Source organism: Alosa alosa, chromosome 2 (assembly GCF_017589495.1).
Source record: "Alosa alosa isolate M-15738 ecotype Scorff River chromosome 2, AALO_Geno_1.1, whole genome shotgun sequence".
In the NCBI taxonomy this organism is placed as follows: domain Eukaryota; kingdom Metazoa; phylum Chordata; class Actinopteri; order Clupeiformes; family Clupeidae; genus Alosa; species Alosa alosa.
In genome coordinates, this window is record NC_063190.1 from 14,667,540 (window position 1) to 14,689,612 (window position 22,073).

The 22,073-nt window shown below is 42.6% G+C and overlaps 1 protein-coding gene across 6 annotated transcripts; it reads left to right on the plus strand.

Moving 5' to 3' along the window:
* Nucleotides 1–4,635: 4,635 nt before the first annotated feature.
* nsd1b (nuclear receptor binding SET domain protein 1b) lies at nt 4,636–22,045 on the plus strand. Of its 6 annotated transcripts, none has more exons than XM_048236001.1 (23): nt 4,636–4,972; nt 5,739–6,555; nt 7,109–7,244; nt 7,364–7,536; nt 7,728–9,570; nt 9,723–9,853; nt 9,958–10,192; nt 10,398–10,498; nt 10,695–10,737; nt 10,906–11,078; nt 11,175–11,306; nt 11,601–11,724; nt 12,072–12,272; nt 13,264–13,443; nt 13,583–13,739; nt 13,864–14,072; nt 14,306–14,418; nt 14,598–14,867; nt 14,983–15,099; nt 17,561–17,702; nt 18,032–18,138; nt 18,417–18,621; nt 18,730–22,045. In XM_048236001.1, the coding sequence occupies exons 2-23, from the start codon at nt 5,758–5,760 to the stop codon at nt 19,260–19,262; spliced, it is 6,123 nt and encodes a 2,040-aa protein (XP_048091958.1). In that variant the 5' UTR covers nt 4,636–4,972; nt 5,739–5,757; the 3' UTR covers nt 19,263–22,045. The 6 variants fall into 6 exon arrangements, with proteins under 6 accessions (XP_048091958.1, XP_048091972.1, XP_048091964.1 ...); XM_048236015.1 differs by having other exon boundaries at nt 18,423–18,621; XM_048236007.1 differs by having other exon boundaries at nt 13,867–14,072.
* The last annotated feature ends 28 nt before the right edge of the window (nt 22,046–22,073 follow it).

Below are 22,073 nucleotides of genomic sequence, written 5' to 3' on the forward strand. Positions count from 1 at the left end.
TATAACACTCTCAATATTAGATACATAGAAAACACATTAGGTCACATCAGGTTATGGAGGTTTTTTTTTATTAGTATGGCTCATGCAAAACCAGAACATTTGGGGGTAAAACAACAGCCTGAGCAATGAAAATGAAATAATTGGTCAACACAACCCCGATCGGTGAAGACCTCTCAATATAAAGACATTTAACCTATGCTAACCATTTAGAGCAGACCAGAGCTAACCAGAGAGAGAGAGAGAGAGAGAGAGAGAGAGAGAGAGAGAAGGAGGCTGAAAAGGAGAGAGCTGTCACAAGCTCGGACAGCTGACAGCTGGGAGGAGAGGGGTCAGAATACAGGCTGTGGAAGCGGAGGGGGGCAGCGGAATCTCAAACAACAGGAAGAGAATCTCTGCACACACACACACATTTTCACCCACACACACATGCCCCACTCGCATAGCCTACATACACAAGCTCTCTCACATATGCTTGGAGCCCCCTCCCCACACACACCATACATACACACACACACACACACACACACACACACACACACAAACACACACACACACACACACACACCACACATTCACACACAAACACACACACACATACACAAACAGGGTTCAAGTACTGTCAACAGAAGACTTGGTGCTCCGGAACTATCAGAAGTGAAAGTGTGTGACAGGGGGTGGTGTGTCAGGAAGCGTGCGCACACACACATACACACACACACACACACTCACTAGCGCTCTACATGTCTGAGATCTGACGGCCATCCAGGTCTCACCTCCTGAAAGAGGCCAAGGGGCTTTCTATTTATACATTACATTTTATTAGGGCTGCAACTAATGTTTATTGTCATAATCAATGAATCTCACAATTATTTTGTTGGTTAATCAGGTTGTTTGTTTGGTCTTTGGAATGGCAGAAAATGATGATCAGTGTTTCCCAAAGCCCAAGATGACGTCCTTGAATGCACTGTGATGTCCTCACACCAAAGACCAAAGACCAAAGACAAATTAATAGTTGATTAGTTAAGTTGATCAATTTGATAGTTGACAACAAATCAATTAATCAATTAATCAATTAATCAATTAATCGTTGCAGGCCTACACATTGCACAGTTTACATGTAATCTTAATGTTCAATGTATTCTTCTCCTCATCTACAACAATGTTACATGTAATGATATAACATAACATTATATGGTTATATAGGAACTATAGGAACCTATTTTCTTCATTTCATGCACTTTGATCTTAAAAAGACTTAATTAAGCAGGACACCCGCTAGATATGGACTAGGGCAGCATATGGCCATGAACAACCTTTTCCTCTAATAGCCAGAAAACACACTTCAGTTTTCAAATCTGTACAAATCTAAAACATGCATGCCAGTCTATGTATGTCACCTCAGGATCAAGACCCATGCCTTTTAATTTAGAGTCTGCCTGGTATGGTCAAGAAGAATAGATCTGTCCATTAGCCACATGCACTGCGGTAAATCTAAATCATTAGGGTTCAGATTTTGTAACGGTGCTTTTCTAGCCGTTTGCGTCTTCACCCTGGAGATGAAAACATTCCTGACCAAAGCCTGATTTAACCAGACTTAAGAGAGGAGAGCCATATGCCTATGGGCAGGCCTGCAGTGTGGAGATATGTGAGGCCGTGGTGGATGGAGACGCAGAGGAGAGAGGAAGGGGGTAGAGAGATAACAAATCTTTTAACGGAGGTGCGAGGTCTTCTGGGGCGGAAGGCACCAGCAGGGCACAGCTGGAGCTGGTCAGTGAGGTCGCCAGATCCAGTTGCCATGGCAAAGGTCAGAGCAAAGAAGATAACAGATAAATAACGCAGAATCAGCAGCAGGACAGTTGGAAGAGATAGAAATGGCGGTGAATGGAAATGGAGATGGACGTGAATAGAAAGCGGACAATGAATGGAAATGATTTTAAATGATGTCCAGGACTTGTTTGACATTGTGACTTAGTGTAAGAACTAATGGTATTTAACACAAACACAGCTGCCAATGTCTAGCACCCACTGTGATCATGAATAAGATCTAACCATTACAGTAAATACGTATCTGTTACCGCCAGTATCTAGCAGGGGACAGTCAAGCAAGCACTTCTTACAAGAAAAGTGAGACAGAAAACTAGGACTGCCTTGTTGGGTCATCTAAAGTGACAAGAGCAGTAGGCTATTCTATGTAGAATCATGTGCCTACTGATCATGTCACATAGTTTGAAAGTAAAAAAAAAAACATGAAACAGTTAAGCTCATATACTTCTATGTAGCCTATTATATGTGAATACTGTCTCAAAAGCGAGTCTGTAATTGAACATGCTCATGCTACTCGGTTCCATGGATGTATTAGGTCAGAGCCTTAGGCCTATACGGCTCTGTATTAGGAAGATTTGGTCTGCCCCCTGCTGGTAAAGGTTGTCACAGACGTCGTAATTCTGACATTAATTAAGCCCTAACTAACCAAAAAAAGGCAAATGATCGTAGAGTTTGTTTCTGTGTTCATTCATAAAGCTTGACTTAATAATTTTTCAAATGAAGTGTCTTGACGCACTGGCAGTGATATTGCCTGTGAATTGACATTCAAAATTCGAGGTTAATTTGGCAAGGTTAGGGATTAATTATCCATAAAGCTCAAAACAGAAAGTAGAAAAGATAGCAAATCTGTCTTTTCAGTGAGTAGAAAAGATAGCAACGGCAAACCATCAAACTCGCTTGGGGCACACAGTCAGAACCTCTATGTTTAAGGCTGAGGTCAAATACATGTTTTAACCACTAGATGGAGTGTGTAACCACAAATGCCACAGATGCCCTCCAACATCGGACATCTGGCCGCTGATAGGATGTCGACAGGCTGTCTGGGCGAGCTCTCTGAGATGTGTCTTTACACAAAAAGTTGCACTCAAAATAATTTGCACAAGCAACAGTTGTGATATTATATATCCCAGCATAACAAGGTTCCTCGTAGTTTGTTAAAGTTTGGCCATGTCTAAATTGGGTCATGATATCGATATTTAGCATTCTGGTTCCATTAGAGGGAGAATGAAAAGAGAGAACTGCATGGGTAGTATACCACTGAGAAGAGTACTCATAGGAAAGTTGGAGCCAAAGACATGCCAAGCCTGTCACTCAACGTTGATTAATTAGGTGAAACTGATGCTTTCGTCAACTCCTATAGCCATTACTGGGAGAAATTGCTGGCTGTGGCACTAACTATAGCCTAACCTACATTCTTTCTTGAGCTTCACCTAAAGGCAGATTCTGGAACAATAGACTAAGACTAACTCTAAGATTATAAATTGGCTTTATGTCCTCTACTATGATTCGCACAACGAGATGAGACATTGTGGCCTGTTGTTAGAAGTAACTACTACATTCAGCCCGTTGAGGGCGCTGTTTCGGCTGCATTTCGCAGGCCTTGGTCGCCATTGCCTCGGCTGTGCGTGGCAGTGTTGTCGGCAAATCATCAGACCAAAGTGACATTGAGTGTACTCAGCGTCCGCCTCGCTCGTGTCATTTACGTTATAACATGTTATCGACTGCACCGTTTTTACATCAATAAAAAAAGAAAGAAAGAATCCAGCCAGAACGCCCCTTGGTGTGGCTCCTTTAAAACAGACGGCCAGGCTTACTCGACTGCCTTCTTTCATATAAACTTTATTCCCAATTAACCACAATGATTTCCTCTTTCAAACATGACGGAAATACCTATAATTACGCATTTTGTCCAACTGCGTCACCAGTTATCTAAATTTAGCCGCGACGGCCACATGAAGGCAGTGATTGAACGATGTGACCAAATACACCCCTCCTCTATTCTGTTGGATATAGAAACTCCAATGAGCTCATAAAATCACCAATTCAGGGCGAACATCAGAAATATGGCACAGTACACCACATTTGCCACTGTTCTTTGTTTTGGTGAGGTAGCCTACAGTTGAACGCGCATAGGCGCCTTCTCTGCCTGCAGGCAGATCACATTTCCTGTGGGCAGTTATATTAAGGCACAGATTACCATGAATATCTACTTTGTTTCGACTGATTATATGTTATGTTGTTTAAGATGTTACAACTTGGGTTATAAGGCTTGAGAATGACAAATTCTACCACATCTACCACAAACTCGCGCATGAAACTCAGAGTGGATATCTTATGCGTTTTATGTGCAGTTGCAATCGAAATGTTAACACTTTGTGGCCTGTTCAGAGCTACAGACTCCATTTTGAAGCAGGGAATTGACTTTAAAACTCGCCTGAACGAGGAGCAGAAATAGTATATTAGCCTAGTGACAGTGATTGCAAAATGTTATAGTGCATTTAAAATACACCTCCGTGTAGATTTCTTAGACATTTTCACCCCTCGTGTCATGTAATATAATACTAGTTAAAAATGTTAACGTTAACGTTAAAAATGTGTTTTTGTAAGCATTTCTTTAAGTATGAAATCATATGGCAGCAGCCTCCGAATGACTGTCAATCACAGACAATTAAAATATGTCATTACACACTTAACTGACATGGATTTTTAACTATGCACCGCAACCACTGTACTTCTCTCTCTCTCCCTCTCTCTGGGGGCTGGGTACAGGAGCGGATTGGTTGTTTGAAGACAGCTACGGACAGCCACGGCTTCAACCAGATACAGGGGCAGGTCGGCTGCAAGGAAACAATTATTCGAAAAGTAGTATTAAGGGTATGATAGTTCAAGAGGGGTAACGCACGCTGTGTAGATGAAAGGTGTTTAGCAGTGAATTGCTTTCATCACTCTTTATTCACAAGTCTATTTATATTGAAAGGGGCGGGCGGTGAGTGATAGCTAGCTCAAGAGCCAGGGATATGTGGTGAGGTCCTTGGCCTAGTAATACTGGGATTTTGCTGATCCACTTTCACAAATTTGGAATTAAGTGCATTTCCAGCCCCAAACTGAAGAATTTTAAAGTGTTGTTGTTATGGAAAACGTTTAAATGGTAAGATTTCGTTGGAATGTATCTCATCATCATATTTTATATGCGATTATTTCAGAAATGTATAACCCATGTAGACAACCATTGAGTTTAGGGATAGAGCATGTATGTGTGGACGAGTGCTTGCGTGTTAGCCTGTGAGTTACACTTGTCATCAGGTATATTAGGCAGCGACTCGTGAGCCATTCAGTGCCTTGGTGATGTACTCTCGCGTTATCTTTTGCTCACCCTATTGCACAGCTGCGGCAAGAAAGAGCTTAATAAAACGCGTGTTATCAAGATATATAACAAGGATATCGCGGGCAACCATTCATCACAGACTGATTTGAGAATCACTGGGACATATGTTAGTTTAAGACGAATGACATATAATCGTAATTTGCTCGTAGATGGGTTTAGTCCACGAGCGGAGCGCATATTTTAGACTAGCAATATAGCGCACATTTCGACCTGCCAGGGGATGGACAGTCAAGGTGTCTTATGCATCAAGTAGCCTATGGCCCTCGACACGAAATGTTTTTAACATTCTGCCAACTCGCAGCAATAGAGTATTCTCCATTTTTAATTCAGCACAGTAGAGTTTTATTTTACATCATTGGAGGTAATTGAATATTTTATCTGACATTTCAGATTTCGTGAGTGTGATAAATATTGACACACAAATTAAATGAATGATCATGTCAGTTTTTGTAAACACTTGCCATTTATAGTTGAATTCTATTATATATGATTACAGTGAATATAACCCCTGTATTTTATCATCCTTTAGATGTTGATGTCATGACAACATGACTGAGCCTAATGAAGAAGAAATCAAGAATGCCTTGGACAGCGGTTCGAATCCAGAGAAACACTCAACGGTGGATGCACATCATTCTTGCATCAACCTCAATGGGGAGAAGTGTGAAGCAGTGTCCAAAACTCCACACACTGCATCCAAGAGCTCATCAGTCCAGAAATACAATCAGCAATACCCTTCTCTGTCTTACAGCCCTCTGAAGAGGCTGCGGGACCTGACCTCCATGGTGAGCCACTCCAACTTGCCTCTTCCTGAGAGGAACATTCAGGAGGTGACGAATCACACACACATAAGGAAACGAGTGAGCAGAAGCAGGTATGCTAAGCACACACATCAGGCCACTTCAAACAATGCCAGAGTGGCTGCAGCTTTTCTTCCTGATGCAAGCTCTGAGAAGAAGGATGGCCAATCAGCTCCATCTGATGCAAACACTGGACAGCACACGTTGGGCCCTGTAAACCAACGCTGCCTGCACTTTGAATCTATTTTATTAGAGGATGGAGATGAAGGCCCTGGGGCAGAGGAAGACACTGAAGCACTTTTGAAAGGGAAAGGTCAAGGGTCAGATGACTCACTGTCAACCTGTGGCACAGCAGAAGTTGTGGTCACCAGAGGTCACATGGTTGATGAGGATACCAGCACAAAGCACATCGTAGCCAAACAGAGGGCACCTGCTGCCGCCAAAAACAGCTGTGTTATGGAAACAACAGAGATGGAATGTGAAGATGGTCCAGATGAGGATGTGGACAATGACTGGGGGCCATCCAGTCCTACACAGTCAGCAATGGCAAGTCCTGGTGTTTTTATTATATTTTTTCCCAAAATGGTAAATGACCAAATAACTACTGACATGAGACATAGTCCATTAGTCAATGGATGTTTTTGCCATCTGTTGGTTGAAAATGTCTGATACAAGTAGTTTATACACAGAATGTTAGATGCATTAGTTGACTACACTTTATATTGTAGTTTATTCATTAATAATGTGTGTATTGCTACTGACCTGATGATGATTTGCAGTCATGGAAACACATGTATAGACACACAACTCTCCCTGCCTTGTGAGTTGATTTGGATAACTATGCATGACAGTGTAAATCTCTTGGGATGTGTTTACCATGGTAGTGTATGCCAGCAGAATAGATGAAATTAGAATTCAGAAAATGAAATTATACATGTAACATACTGAAAATGACTAAAATGCTCTAGAGTATACATCCATGCATATATTTACGTATTACATCATTCATTTAGAGTTTGGGTATGAATAATTAAAATGTTTCCCTGGAGATTGAGCTTTGATGTCATATAACATCATTTTGTCTGGTGTCTACTGGCAGACCAGCAGCCCAAAGAAGAGTCTTCTAGTGAAGTATCTGGAAAGGGAGGTAATATGGGCAAAGTTCAATCGCAGACCATGGTGGCCTTGTCAGGTGATTCTGAATGCAACACAGGGAGTGTACCACAGAATAAAAGGTATGACCTGATGCATGAATGAAAGTATTTTTCCGTTTCTGATTTTACATGACCATTTTAATTAAATTACCGGTGTGATAAACAGTCTTGTATGAAGTTTGTGTACTCTGGACTTTCAGAGTCAAGTGACAGACCTTGTCGTCAGTACTTTGTCCGCACATTTGGGGAGCCTGTGGAGATGGCCTGGGTGCCTGGGAAGGCCACACACACTTTTGAGGGTGGTCACGAGTTTGAGCATCTACCTGTGCTAAGGAGGAGAGGCAGACAAAGAGACAAAAACTACAAATACACTGTAATTGTTTTGTTTATTAAATAACAAACAATCTTTTAAGAAACGTTTAAATCTTGAGAAAAACATAACATGTCAGATAGACCCATTTAATTCTCGGTTGAAGCTAGGGTATGGATTAGAAAGCGGGGGTCTGGTCAGGGAAAGTGAACACTTTTGTGTTTATAATCCTTGTGACCATGTTGTTGTTTTAGATACCCAAGAGGTTTCTTGAGCCCTGGAAAACCAGTGTGGCAGAAGCAGAAGCCATATTCGCTGGGCAACCGAAAAAGGCCACGTGTGAATCTGATGTTTCAGATGAGACTTTTAGTAGCACTATTCCAGGAGACAAGGTCTCGACAACTCCCATGTGCCAGTCTTCCTCTGGTGGTATCCATTCAGGTGGTGATGACTTGCACCCAAGCCACCCATTGATAACAAAAGACAAAAACATTTCTAAAAATATACATCAAGTCAGAAAAAATCTATGTCCTAACCACAGTTTGATTACAAAAAAGCAGGTCTTTAACTTGACAAATGTTCCTACTGAAGAGAAGCCAGATGGAATTGGAGATAATCCTTATTCAGATATTGACTCAGTACCAAGGATTTTGTGTCCTAAAGCCAATGAACGGCCATCTAAACCCCAATCAACTCAGCCACCAGTTATAAAAAAGGAGGAGAAGGTCCTGGGTGAGAAGGGTGGTCATTGGTTCAGCAGACCAGGGAAGGGGCATTCACTTGGAGGCAGCAGCCGTCCAGGCATAAAACTCGTCCGAAGCTCCTTTGTGAAGGGAGCCTGCAGGAAAAAGGCTTTTGAAGGGCCCAGTACAAAATGGAGGGGGAACAAAACACCAGGTCTGGAACACCTCTCTGATGAGTCCATGCAGGTCCTAAAGGGTCGACTAAAGTGCCTCCCGGCAAGTAGTCGCCTAATGATTAAAGCCCTCAAAGCCCTAGAGGAAGATAAAGCTATTTCAACAGCTCTCTCTGGCCACACAAGCCCCACGCCCATAAAGAGTGAAGGGGAAAAGCTCTGTACCAAACTTACTCCAAAAGAAAAGCCAACAGCAGAACCTGATTGCAAATCCCAAAATGCCACCTCTCTGACTACAAACAAAGATCAAGTAGAACCACTGTCTCCAGGGCAACACACTGAGGGTGCAATCAAATCTGAAGATGAAGCTTCACTCATATCCACAAAACCAGTTGCCATCTCCTCCCCACCCAATTCTGTGAAGACGGAAGGAGAGGCGTGTGAGGAACCTCCTGGTGCCTCTCCACAGCCGTTAGTCTTAATGGTTGACGATCTTACTGACATGAAAGAAGTCACATTCAAATCGTTAACGGATGAGGAGAGTGGCCAGCCTTTGTCTTTTCAACCCGACACAAACTACAAGTTCAGCACCTTCTTAATGCTTCTCAAGGACATGCATGATACTCGGGAACTACAAGGCAAACCTCTACTATTGGAGCCTGACAACCCAAGTGCACTCATCAAAGAGGAACCATCCCTGCTTCCAGAAGAGGACCTATTGACCTGTCTAAGTCAGGCCTCCCAAGCCAGGGGTAAAAGTTGTCCAAAAAGGAAGGTTTTGGTATCCAAGTCAAAACAGTCAAAAACAAAGCAAAAGTCAGGGTCCCGACCGAAAGCAGAAAAGCCGCAACAAATTCAGACTGACAGCCTGTATAAGTACTCTTACACAAATGTGAATCAAAGAGGGCCAAAGAGTGGACTACTTGGATCAAAGAGGAAACCAGGTGTGCCTTTTGAGTTTGCTTCTGGTGGAGTTCCTTTGGATGGGCACATACAGGAGCAGTCTCTGCTGGCAGAGGATGCTACTGGGGTACATTTCTTGGACAGTGCCCCAAAGAAGCGCTGGCAGAAATTTGAACAGGACAGCAGAGAGACAGACAACTGTGGTCGGGAGAAAGAACGACCACCAAACACCTCCTTCAAGGGTGACAGACTCTCTGTGCCAAAGAATAGTCTAGACCAAGGCAGAGTTTCCAACTCAAATGATGGTACATCAGTTAGTCAAACTAACTCCACAGAAGGTAATGAGACTTTATAAATGTATATCAGCATTTAAATGAAACATATCATGGTGTTCTTCATTTTGGTGTCACTAAGAACAAAACTGAAACCTAACTGAATGCACTTGTGTGTCTAGCTGATCAATGTTGTTCTGAATTCTTGTTATCCATAGCACATACACAATCCAAACGCCTTAGAAAACCCAGCAAAAGACTTATTGAATGGACAGAGGAATATGATCAGATCTTTTCCACAAGGAAGAAAGCAAAGAAAAAAAATGAGTCACCTGCAAAGGCAGCTCAGGTAAAATATCAATGACTCTGATATGTACAACATACACAACTCAAGAGGGATGTGCATGTTCAATTGCTGTCATATTTTAATATTTCTGCCATTTGATTGTCCAGTTGGGCATCATAAATCAAGAAGGGTTTGCACCAGACAAAGAAATGGACGGAATCTCAAGGTCACTTCCTGAAATGCAAACCCCACCCCCAGAAGAGTTGAAGACCAATGAAGAAATTTCACCACCAATCACAGAGAACCCTACATGCCACGCCTTACCAATCAGCACACTAACTCCACCCCCAGAGGCTGGTTGTGATGAAGGATCTGTACTGAATCAAGAGCAAATTGAGTCTGGTATGAAAACCTTTACAACTTTCATTAATTATTATAATCTCATCATCATATTGATAACTAACAGATGAAATGCAGGTGTTCCCCGGGCACTCTTGGTCTCCTCCAAATTCAGTTTTGTTTTTATTCAGCTGAACACATGAAATTATGTGTGGACTCCATCTGTTTGAAGTAAGGAACTCTCATTAATCATATCATCCTCTTCCAGCTGATGGCCAACTCTTGAACAGAAAGAGACAAAGGAAGCCCACCCTGAAGTTTCTGGAAAGTTCAATAGAATCAGAGCCAATTTTAACGCTAAAGAGAAAGGTGAGGCTGGTCAACACAGATACTCATTTTGAAATCATGTAATCTGATCCTCTATGAAATTGTGATGAATGCCTGAGATCAATCCTAGTGAGAGAGCTGTGGGTTTGGGAATGCCACCTTTTGGATTTACTTTTCTCCATATTAAAAGTTGAGGCCATTCCTTCAGTAATGTTTAACGGCACACTCTCGTTCACAGGTGAAAGCACTGAAGAATAGTTCCGGTCATAACATCATCTCAGGTTTGTATGCTTAGAATTTTAGAAGTTATAAAGACTTAATTACCAGGTTTGACACTAGTATTAAATATATACATGTATTATTCATGGTTAATTGCCTATATTTTTTACTGAAGGCGTTGATGAAGGTGAACTCCAATTAGATGTGTTACTATCTTACTCTTTGTAAAGACTCAGGTCAGCTTTCAGCCAAAATGAAAGGAAAGACAGCAATGGTACCAGGACTAACCGACTCCCCAGCCCTTTTAAATTTGGAAAAAGAATCAGACTGCTCACCCGGAGCCTCAGAAAGTGGCAGCTTAATTGACTTCCATGAAGAAGATGGGGATGGTTTTAACTCAGAGGTCAGTATGTTCATCTTGTAGCATCACTCTTAGGCTATCAATGGTATGAAGAATCATATTTTGCTCAGTTTCAACAGCATCATGGACTTCTCTTAGGTGATTTCAGCCACCAGTGACTGTTCTATGGTGACAACTGGGTCTTTTGCTACTGCGGAGAGTCCTGCTCTTCAGAAAAGGTTTTTTGAAGAGAGAAGTGACACAGCTATGCTTCGGGAGAATGTTTGTCAGGTGAGTTGGGTTTGTATTATAGTGATATGATATTAAATTGCAATGTCATATGTCCATGTAGTGATGTGAAGTAATTATCTTAAAACTAACATTATGGCTACAAAGTAGAGCAGGCAGCAGGGTAGAATGCATTCTGTACAGAAAAGCAAAGCTTGCTTACACCTTCTTAGACATTGTGCATTCTAGTTTAGGTTACTTGTAATCAGTGTTGATGTGTGAGTAACGAAGATTACTGTGGTGGTGATATATAATTAGATCCATAAATATGGTGTCTTGTGCTCTGTGCCTGGTCAGGTGTGTGAGAACCCTGGGGATCTGATAATGTGTGAGGGACAGTGTTACGGATCCTTCCATCCACGCTGTGTTGGTCTCTCAGAGCCTCTGCAAAGGAAGTTTGTCTGTCAAGAGTGTAGCTCTGGTAAGGGTGTGCCATTCTATTCTCTCTTAGAATGCTTGTGGTTTACTGTGGTTTAAACTCAACAGGACGCTAAGGGGCCATCTTATTTGTATTCTGATAAGCAGTGTCCCACATTTCTAAACAGCTTTTTGGCCAGCAATAGGTGGGTCATGTTTCTTCATTTCAGTCATTAGTTGGATTCATGGAAGGCTTTGGAAACATATCTTATGCTCTTTTGATGTTGACCAAACAAGTGGCTGTTTATGCAACTTAACAACATCATCCTGTCTGTGCTTCATAGCCTGAAGTCCACTGCAGGGTTGTTGCTACCCCAGAGTCTCCTCTCATGCTTGTGTCCACTCCCACAGGTGTGCACCCCTGTTTTGTGTGCAGGAAGTCAGGAGATGCGGTGCAGCGCTGTGTGGTTCCGACGTGTGGCAAGTTCTACCATGAGAAGTGCATCATTGAGCACTCCCCCACCGTGCCCCTGGCCTGTGGGTTCCGCTGCTCCCTGCATGTCTGCCTCTCCTGTTTCATCACCAACCCCACCAGCACCTCAGCGTCCAGCGGTGAGTCTATCTCCGTTAATACGCAGGACAAGATGTGGAATGACTTCTTATTCTATTGATTGGGGACTTCCTAGTAAGGACAGACCTCCCAACATGAAGTGCAAATAATCAAAATAATAAATAATCAGAATGGTAACGAATCATTCATAATCAAACGGTAATGAATCATTAATCATTAAAACAGCATGATGCACCACAATGACCATATCTTAAGTAAGTGATAATGTATAGAACGCTAGTCATTATTGGGAAAATAAGTCCCCACAGGGCGAACCGGACACCAACGGGCCAGGGGTCTTGCTTTGCCCTGAAAAGAATTATTTTCCCAATAATGACCGGCGTTCTATACATTATCCCGCTAATTACACGGCTACTTGCCAAAACGGAAAAATAAACTCCACGATATGTCTCTTTTTACATTTATTTGTTACCATTTCATTGTGGCTTTTGCTGAGAAACAAATAGTTCACAACACATACTGAACTTGAATCAAATGTTCTTTAAACAGAACACAGCTGATCAACCGTCTGCCTTCACTTTTGAATGAAAATTGGTTGCCATTGACAGCGGCCATTATTTAGAGGTCCTTAGATGAAAATAATGACCAGTAGAACTTTGGGAAATCCCATTCAAGTCAATGGAGCGTTCTACTTGCATTGTGAAGAGCCGTATAATAACTATATTTAACAACCACAGCAGGCAACCTGGTGAGCATTTGTCTTTCTTTTATCAGTGCTTCCTTGACCTAGGCCCACAACATCTCTGAAAGACTCATTAGATGAGGATTGAACAAATGAATGAGCAACAGTAGAAAAGAGCATGTGGTCAGTGAAATAGTAATATCTACAAGCCCAAAGGCCTTTTTGTCATCTGAGCACACTTTCACAAACAAACAAACAGAGCCTCCAAATCAAGTCTACATATTTTTGTATTGAGTGTGTGTGTGTGTGTGTGTGTGTGTGTGTGTGTGTGTTTTGTTGTGTCTGTTTAGGTCACTTGACCCGCTGTGTGAGGTGCCCAGTTGCTTATCATGCCAATGACTTCTGCATGGCAGCTGGAAGCATCCCCTTGACGGCCAACAGCTTCCTGTGCCCCAACCACTTTGTGCCCCGCAAGGGCTGCCGCAACCACGAGCACGTCAACGTCAGCTGGTGCTTTGTCTGCTCCGAGGGTCAGTCCTCAAGCCTACTGGACACCAGACCAGGGCCAGATCAGCAACTTAATAAAAGGCACATAAAATACTCACAGTCAGTTGTGAGTGTATATTGACATGGTAATTGTCTTACCTGTGTTCTCTCTCTCACCTCTAGGGGGCAGTCTTCTGTGCTGTGAGTCATGCCCTGCAGCTTTCCACAGAGAATGCCTGAACATTAGCATGCCAGAGGGAAGCTGGTTCTGCAATGACTGCCGTGCCGGAAAGCGACCTCACTACCAGGAGGTGGTCTGGGTCAAAGTAGGCAGATACAGGTCAGTTTAGACAAAAGTTAACTTTTTTTGCTTGTCTGTCTGCACAGGTGTTTGCATGCATGAGGTGAGCCCTTGCAGCCCGTGCTGAGATGGTCCTCTTCAGCCTGATGTGTCTGCATCCCAGCAGGTGGTGGCCGGCAGAGGTCAGTCATCCCAGAGACATCCCAGACAACATTCTACGGATGAGGCACGACCTGGGGGAGTTCCCCGTGCACTTCTTCGGGTCCAACGACTACCTGTGGACCTACCAGGCCAGGGTGTTTCCATACATGGAGGCAGATGCCAACAGCAAGGAAAAAATGGGGAAAGGTGTCGACTCCACTTACAAAAAAGGTGCTAGAGTTCTTGCAGGGCAATTGGTTCAATCAGTTAGCAGTGTGATTTTGTCACAAACTCGCAGACCTAGCAAAGTTTCTCCTCCTTTCCTTCTTGTTTATTAATATCAGACTGTATCTTAATCAAAACATGGAATGAAGGGATAGGGCATTACAAAAATACTCTGCCACTAAGCTCATCCAATGAGTATGTTACAGTGCATTTTCTCTGTCATTACTCTACACCTCCAGCTCTTGAGGAAGCTGGCAAACGGTTTCAGGAGCTGCAGGCAGAGAAGGAGCTTAGGCAACTTCAGGAGGACAGGCGCAATGACAAGAAGCCACCGCCCTACAGGCATATAAAGGTATGGCATGAACATCAAACTAGGGAATATACAGGGAACTAAACCAAAACAATTCCCATCCGGCTGGATGACTTATACAATGGTAACAGAAATCGAATAGCCTCCGAAAGCTAGGGACAATATGCCTACTCTTCTCCACTGCCTAGATTGTCATACATGTCATTAATTCGATTTAATAGGTAAACAGGCCCATAGGCAAGGTCCAGATCATCACTGCTGACCTCTCAGAGATACCCCGGTGCAACTGCAAGGCGTCAGACGAGAACCCATGTGGCATCGACTCGGAGTGCATCAACCGCATGCTGCTGTACGAGTGCCACCCTCAGGTGTGCCCGGCGGGCGAACACTGCCAGAACCAGAGCTTCGCCAAGCGCCAGTACTCCCAGGTGGAGATCTTCCGCACGCTCACGCGAGGCTGGGGTCTCCGCTGTTGCTCGGACATTAAAAAGGTTCGACAACTTTCAGCTACACTTTAAAGAACCAGCTGGAAGTTGAGAGTTGCTTCCTCTGAGGTACTATTTCCAGGTCATAGTTTTAAAATATTTGATATTTTGTTCTTTTTAGGGGGCATTTGTGAGTGAGTATGTTGGGGAAGTGATTGATGAGGAAGAGTGTCGTGCTCGAATAAAGCATGCACAGGAGAACGACATTGGCAACTTCTACATGCTGACACTGGACAAGGTCAGAAGCTGCTTAATACTTATATGTTAATGCTGAAATGAACTCATGTCATGGTAAACACCGAGATTCCTCCATATTAGCTGCAGAAAGCTCCCAGACAAACAGCTTTCTGTTGGAATAGTCAAATACAGAGAACTTCACTTTCATTCTTCATCTTGTCTTAAGCTTATTTTCACATCAAGAAAAGTCATGTATGCTATCTAAAAAACATTTTGCTTGATTTAGATGTACATGCTGTCAACTCAACTGCATGAATCATAAATAGACAGGTAGAAGTTACAACTTGCAGCTCCGCATTAAGAGGCAGACTCTCTTCATTACCTTTCTCCCCCCGTGCACAATGAAAATAGCAGTTTTAGATTTACAACCATTCAGGGTTTATCTAATGTTCTTTTAATGCCTGGCTTTGGTCTGCTTTTGCTTGGCTTTGTACAAGGAATCTCGTTCTGAGTGTTGCCACCACAAGCTATTTTTCAATCTAAAAAAAAAGTCTCTCTCTCTCAATTCAATTCAAGAATGCTTAATTGGCATGGCAAGCTAACTTATATTGCCAAAGCAGTTATACAATAAATCTGAACACATACATGTCAGTAGATTTTCATAAGAATAAAATAAATAGGCAAAATAAAATAAAATGCAGTGTATGATGCAGTGTGTGTGTGTGTGTGTGTGCGTGTGTGCGCACGTGTCTGCGTGTGTGTCTGTGTGTGTATTTATTTATTTGTTGATATAGGTCACTCATTGTCCCTCATTGTGGCCTGTTGATACATATTGGGCAGCAAGATATGCTTTATCTCCTTCTCCTAATAGTATCTTTAATTTTGATATGTCATTAAGTTAATTAAAATGAGTTAAATTTGTTGAAGAAAAGGTTTCTTGTTTGATTGAAGGATGTACATTGTAGGACAGGGGTGGGCAAACTGCGACCCGCCGGCCCGCCAAGCACTTTCATCCAAGCACTTTCATCCGCCCGCCAAGCATTTCATTTGGTTATCAGGCTGCTCGCTATTTTTTGGTTAGCTTTACTGCAAACTGCTTTTCACTCCCCTTAGAGTTTACAATGTCAATGTCAAAACATCATGTTAAATAGAGATAACATCATGTTAAACTTAAGTTAACTCTTAGTTATCTCCTTTGCAGCAGATCTGACGTGAACATTATGCGATCCATTTAATTGGGAACGAGAGGGATGCACTCACGAGAGGGAGAGAGAGCCGCAGGTTCTGGCTGGTCATTGTTGAAAAGTGATATGTCCTTCTTATAAGAAACTTTTAAAAGGAAATCATGAAGGCAACAGTAGTTCCCACTACTGACCATTTAAAAACTGTGAGAGGACCCAGCCGTAGGTACAGCACTAGCCATAGCGGAGCAGGCAGAAGATCATTGAGAAATAAACGTGAATTAAAGCAAAGTCCTTTTAGGCAAATCCCTCCACTCGGCGGCCATATACCAACGTTTTATGGGCACTCATCGGGCACAGTCTTTGGGTCGAACTGCGCGTGCGCAAGGCTTCACGACACCAATCTTGCTCCAGCAGCGAGATCACAACACATGATTGCCACGATGTCTTCACAACACACCACATGATTGGCTCAATGTATTCACATGTCGATGTTTTGCAGAGGAAGGGGTGGGATATGTGTAGACAACGGCCATATTGGCGTGACAAACTAGCACTATGCATTTCTATGGACTATTTTTTGAGTGCTGTGTCTCCACATTAGAAAGTCTCTGATTAAAGCGACTGTCTTAAAGCGACAGTGCACAATTTATACATTTGTTAAACAGCATAAAATTAGCAGTATTTTTAAGCAATTCACATTTTACTTTTACTTTTCATACTAAATTATAGGCTATAAAAAATGTATTTTATTTTGTGTGTCGTGGGGTGTTAGCGGGTCCCGGGCAATTTTCAAAACCCAATGTGGCCCTTGAGCCAAAAAGTTTGCCCGCCCCTGTTGTAGGAGGAAGTGCATCTCTGTCTCGACCTCACCTGTCTTGCAGTAACCACATATTCTGTGTTCTTTTGGTTGCCATGATTTTCTGAGTCTTCCTTTTTTGGATTTCCAATTTGTGGTCACTTAGCCTGTACTTGGTTAGGGTCAGTCTCTGTTTTCTATCTCTGACAGTATTAAGATATTCTGCTAATTTATATTCTCGGTTTAGGGCCAGATAGCATTGTAATCTACTTTGATTTTTAGTTTCTTCTTTCCAATATTTCAAATAGGCTTCTTTACATTGTTTCATAATTTGGTTTACTCTGATTGATTTTTGGAAAACAGTGCTGTTGTGAGACTGATCAGAGTGGGTGTGTGGCAAGGCAGTTAGTCTCTGCAACAACTGATGTAGGGGACTTTTTTCTGGGTTTAGCTCTTGGGTTTGGAGGGCTTTAGAATGAATTAGAATCTCTCTCTCTCTCTCCCTCTCTTTCTCTCTATGTCTGTCTGAATCCTGTCCTCAGGACCGAATCATTGATGCAGGGCCCAAGGGAAATGAGGCTCGTTTTATGAACCACAGCTGCCAGCCCAACTGTGAGACACAGAAGTGGACAGTAAATGGAGACACCCGTGTAGGACTGTTTGCTCTGAAAGACGTAACAGCTGGTGAGTGTCAAGCACACACTATTAAGGATGACCACTAGACAGACTAGAGATTCCAGACAGTCCAATAGTAGAGGAAGATACTGGACCTGAACCTGCAGACCACACGTGTATTAATGTGTGTGTGTGTGTGTGTGTGTGTGTGTGTGTGTGTGTGTGTGTGTGTGTGTGTCATCTGGTAGATGATCAAGGCTATGACAAGCTCTTTCAAAAAGACTTTGAAATGAACTCGTAGACAATTTTTATGTTTATGTTTATGTTATGTAATTGTTTCAAGGACACCATTTCCCTCACACCACTCCTATTTAAAAGAAATACACATTTTCTTTTAGGCACAGAGCTCACATTCAACTACAACCTAGAGTGCCTGGGCAATGGGAAGACTGTGTGTAAATGTGGGGCATCCAACTGTAGTGGTTTCCTTGGCGTGCGGCCAAAGGTGAGCATGGCAGACGTAAGAGGGAGATGAAAAAGTTTAATTATAGTGTGTAAATGGAGCGCTATCATAACAATAATTGTGTTAAGGGAAACAAAAACACCTTTACTCTTCATACTTCTGTATGGATGATTTCAGAGATGCTTTCCAACAATACGTAGTTGCCCTCCTTAGTAAAATTAACTACTTAAACTTAGCTACTCTTTTATATACTTTTTGTTATGTATAGAAAACCTGAATCCATTTTCCCATGTTGATTTCTCGCTGTTGTTATTGGTAAGAACCAGCCCCGTGATGAAGACAAGGCGCGCAGGCAGAAACGAAAGGCTCAACTGAAACGCAAGCCGGCCAAAGTGGAGGTGACCAGAGAGCGGGAGGACGAGTGTTTCAGCTGTGGGGACTCAGGCCAGCTGGTGTCCTGCAAGAGGCCAGGCTGTCCAAAGGTGTACCACGCAGACTGTCTCAGCCTCACCAAAAGACCCGCAGGTGATTGGACCCCACACAACAACCTCCTCGTCATGGATCGGTCAGCTAGATCTATTTTTGTAAGAACGTATTTGTTTGTTGGAGTTTCATTTGTTTGTTTGTATGTAGGTCGTTGGGAGTGCCCATGGCACCAATGTGACGTGTGCAGTCAGGAAGCGGCCTCCTTCTGCGAGATGTGCCCCAGCTCCTTCTGCGCCCAGCACCGCGACGGCACACTCTTCATCTCCAAGCTGGACGGCCGTCTATCCTGCAGTGAGCACGACCCGTGTGGCCCCGAGCCGCTGGAGCCCGGTGAGATCCGTGAGTACCAGCCTGCTCCCTCCTGCCCCGGCCCAGCGTCCTCCCCATTTCCCTGCAACGGCACCGAAGCCACTTCGCAACCCACGAGCGGGCCACCACTGCCGCCAGGGCCAGCGGCCTCCTCTCCAGACTCCCCCTCGCCCGCAGGCCATCCTACCGCTCCACCCGATCCCTCCGGAGAGACACACAGCCACCACAGCGCGCGCCACACCCCGGGTGCATCCTGTGAGGAGCTGAGGAGAGACGCGGAAGAGCCCCAGGAGGGAGAGGAAAGAGGCCCTGCTCAAAGCAGAGGAGGGAAGCCAGACGCGGTGGTGCTATGGGAGTCAGAGGAACCATAAGACCACATAAGGTGCTCTGAACGTACAATATAGTCTAGTCTAGCTACATCGATAAAAGGATGTTTCACATCTTTCCATCAATTCCGTTTCATAGCATGGGTCTTTCTAACAGTTATCCCAGTGTTTTGGAGAGGTCACTATCAGCCTTTTTTTAACAGCAGGTCATCTCCCAGTCACGCTGTCACATATTGACTCAATAGTTTTTTTAATCCTTCTCAATCATGTTTACATGTCATGCCTTTTGGAGGAGATGTGTAGAGGACAAAGAGATCAAGGGAGAGGCAGACCCCCAGACAGACAGGGACATGCCCCAGTGATGCCAGCCACCCCCCAATATTGACACACACACACACACACACACACAAACACCTAAACACACCTAGACACACACACACCACTTACCCAAACACACACACACACACAAACATATAAACCTATTTGAGGTCATCCTTTATGCGTCTACCGGCTTCTTTCCATTGCCTTACCACAAATGTTCTTTTTTAAGACACACAATTATGGGAGAGAAGGCATGATATAACGATACTGATGCAGAATTGAGGATCTGTATTAAATATATGCACTGCTGTTGTGGATAAATTAGCTTGAATTACCGAACGAAAGCCTTGGCTTGGATTGATCCTGTTTTTAATTTTATAGTCTGTAACATGAATGGGAGCATTCCACCCACCCTTCAACATTGTTGTTAATCTCAGTTTTAAAGTGCCAGATTATCTGCCATGTTGCTGTTTTGATTCATGGTCATTTTAGCACTAAGAAAATTGCAAGTGTATTGTCTGTGTCATATTTATATTATAATGATAGTTGGAACGCACAAAGAAAAGACTGTTATACTGTGGGCAGCACCTTAATGTCAAGGGGATGCTCTTTGCCATTCCCTACATGGTGGAGTGTGACACTGTGTGTGTGATATTTTTGTTTTCTCTCCAGTCATAGACAGAAATGGAGAGACTGAAATGTTACCAGATTGTTTGACCAACAAGGTGGCGTCCACTTGTTAAACGGGAGGTGGTGTTTTACTCAGTAGTTCAGAAATCTCCATGACTTTCAGAATGTAATGTTTTTTTTTTTTTTAAAAGGCACAAATGTTGCAATTTTTCTTGTGATTCAAATCAGTTGGATAAGAGGAAGAAAAAAGTCAGACATTTTGCTCTAGTCACTAAAAGTTCAAACTATGAGAAACTATATTGTTCTGAGGCTCAACAAATTTACCACCAGAGAAGAAAACCAGCGAAACTGGTCCTTCTCTAAGTGGCATCTCTATGTAGAGATCTGCACATTCATCACAAATGCCAACAGATGTGTTTTTGTTCACCATTTCCATGGATCCATCAATATCTGCACAGACCAATCAAATCCATTCTTACTTTCTGTGACACAATCTCTAGTACTTGTGTGAGGAACAAAGATATTTCCATCAGCAAGCATATATTGTAGATGAAATAACATAAGGTTTTAGTTTTTTTTTTTTTTAAATGCCACAATATGTTCTGACACTGTCTATGTACTGCTACAGATTTGACCAATTCTGCATTCCAGTCTAATATGCCTATCAGTGGATATAGTCAGTGATTGCTTTAGCATTTTATAGAGCCCAACGAAAGGGTTATGGTGCCATAATTTCCCAACTATTAACCAAGGTTTGCATATTGTGCAACATTTCTTCAACTATAAAGTTAATACATGAGGCGGTCTATACATGGGAATACATTTATTTTTTCTTCTTTATGATTAAAGCATGATCTGATCCTGATTCATTGGGCTATTGGGCACTGCAGTTAGTACACAGGTGTGGTTAATATGTTTTTTTTTTTTTTTTAAATTGGCATAAAACACTGTCCTGCAGTTTACACACAATGCGGCTAATACACAGCAAATTACTGTATTTGCACCAGTGTAATTATGAAAGACATCAGTGTAGGAAATGCTAAATAACATGTTGACAGAGAGAACACCTCTGCTAATTCCTCATGGTAGCAGGTTGGTGCTTTTGTATCACACATTCCAGTTTGCATTGCATTCCAGTTACCACATTTTAAGAACAAGTACCATAAGTTTGTTCTGTCAAAAATTGTGGTGAAATTTTGATCAATGCAGGACAAATGATGAGGACAGGAAATGTGTTCTTATTCAGGAGTTTGGTTAGTTTGGCTCCCCCTGCTGTTAAGTTGTCCTTGTGAAAGTTAAAATATGACCAAATCACAGAGCCCATCTTGTCTTCTATGGTTGTTCAGATGACATGGCAGGATGGTCATCTTCCCCTAATATAGTGTCATTAACAATGAAATATGGAAGCAATGTGGAGGTCTAAGAATCTAGATGATCTTGATTAATACGAACATGATTATGTTGTGTCAGATTTTAATTTATGCAATTTGTTTAGTTTATATTTATTTAGTTTCGTTTGGTGCAAATGACTCAGTAAACATTGTGGTGCTCTAAAGGTCTATGATGGTTTATTAAGACTGAGCTACTGAACACTGGAACTTGCAATCAAAACTATGACTATTCTGGCTTAACCTTACTATAGATTGCAAGTACCCCTCTTGTTTTTAGTGTATGTATCATGGTGTCGTTTCTACAAAAGATTTGACACCATTGCATTCCCTACTGCCTTTTTAAAGACGTCATGTGGCCACCTTGCTGTTTCTCGTTCTGTAACAGTTTGGTTTATAATGTGATGATCTGTCAAGCACTTGAAGAGATGTACATGAGAAGGTTTGAGTGTTGTAACTAACTGTACATAATAAAGGATGCCATCACAAGTTTCTGTTCTTTCTCAGGGTGAGCTTA

Coding starts and splice junctions, on each gene's coding strand:
- nsd1b (XM_048236001.1), top strand. CDS start 5,758: ATGACTGAGCCTAATGAAGAAGAAATCAAGAATGCCTTGGACAGCGGT. Junction 10,499..10,694: donor TTTTAACGCTAAAGAGAAAG/GTGAGGCTGGTC, acceptor TCTCGTTCACAG/GTGAAAGCACTGAAGAATAG. Junction 10,738..10,905: donor CGGTCATAACATCATCTCAG/GTTTGTATGCTT, acceptor CTCTTTGTAAAG/ACTCAGGTCAGCTTTCAGCC.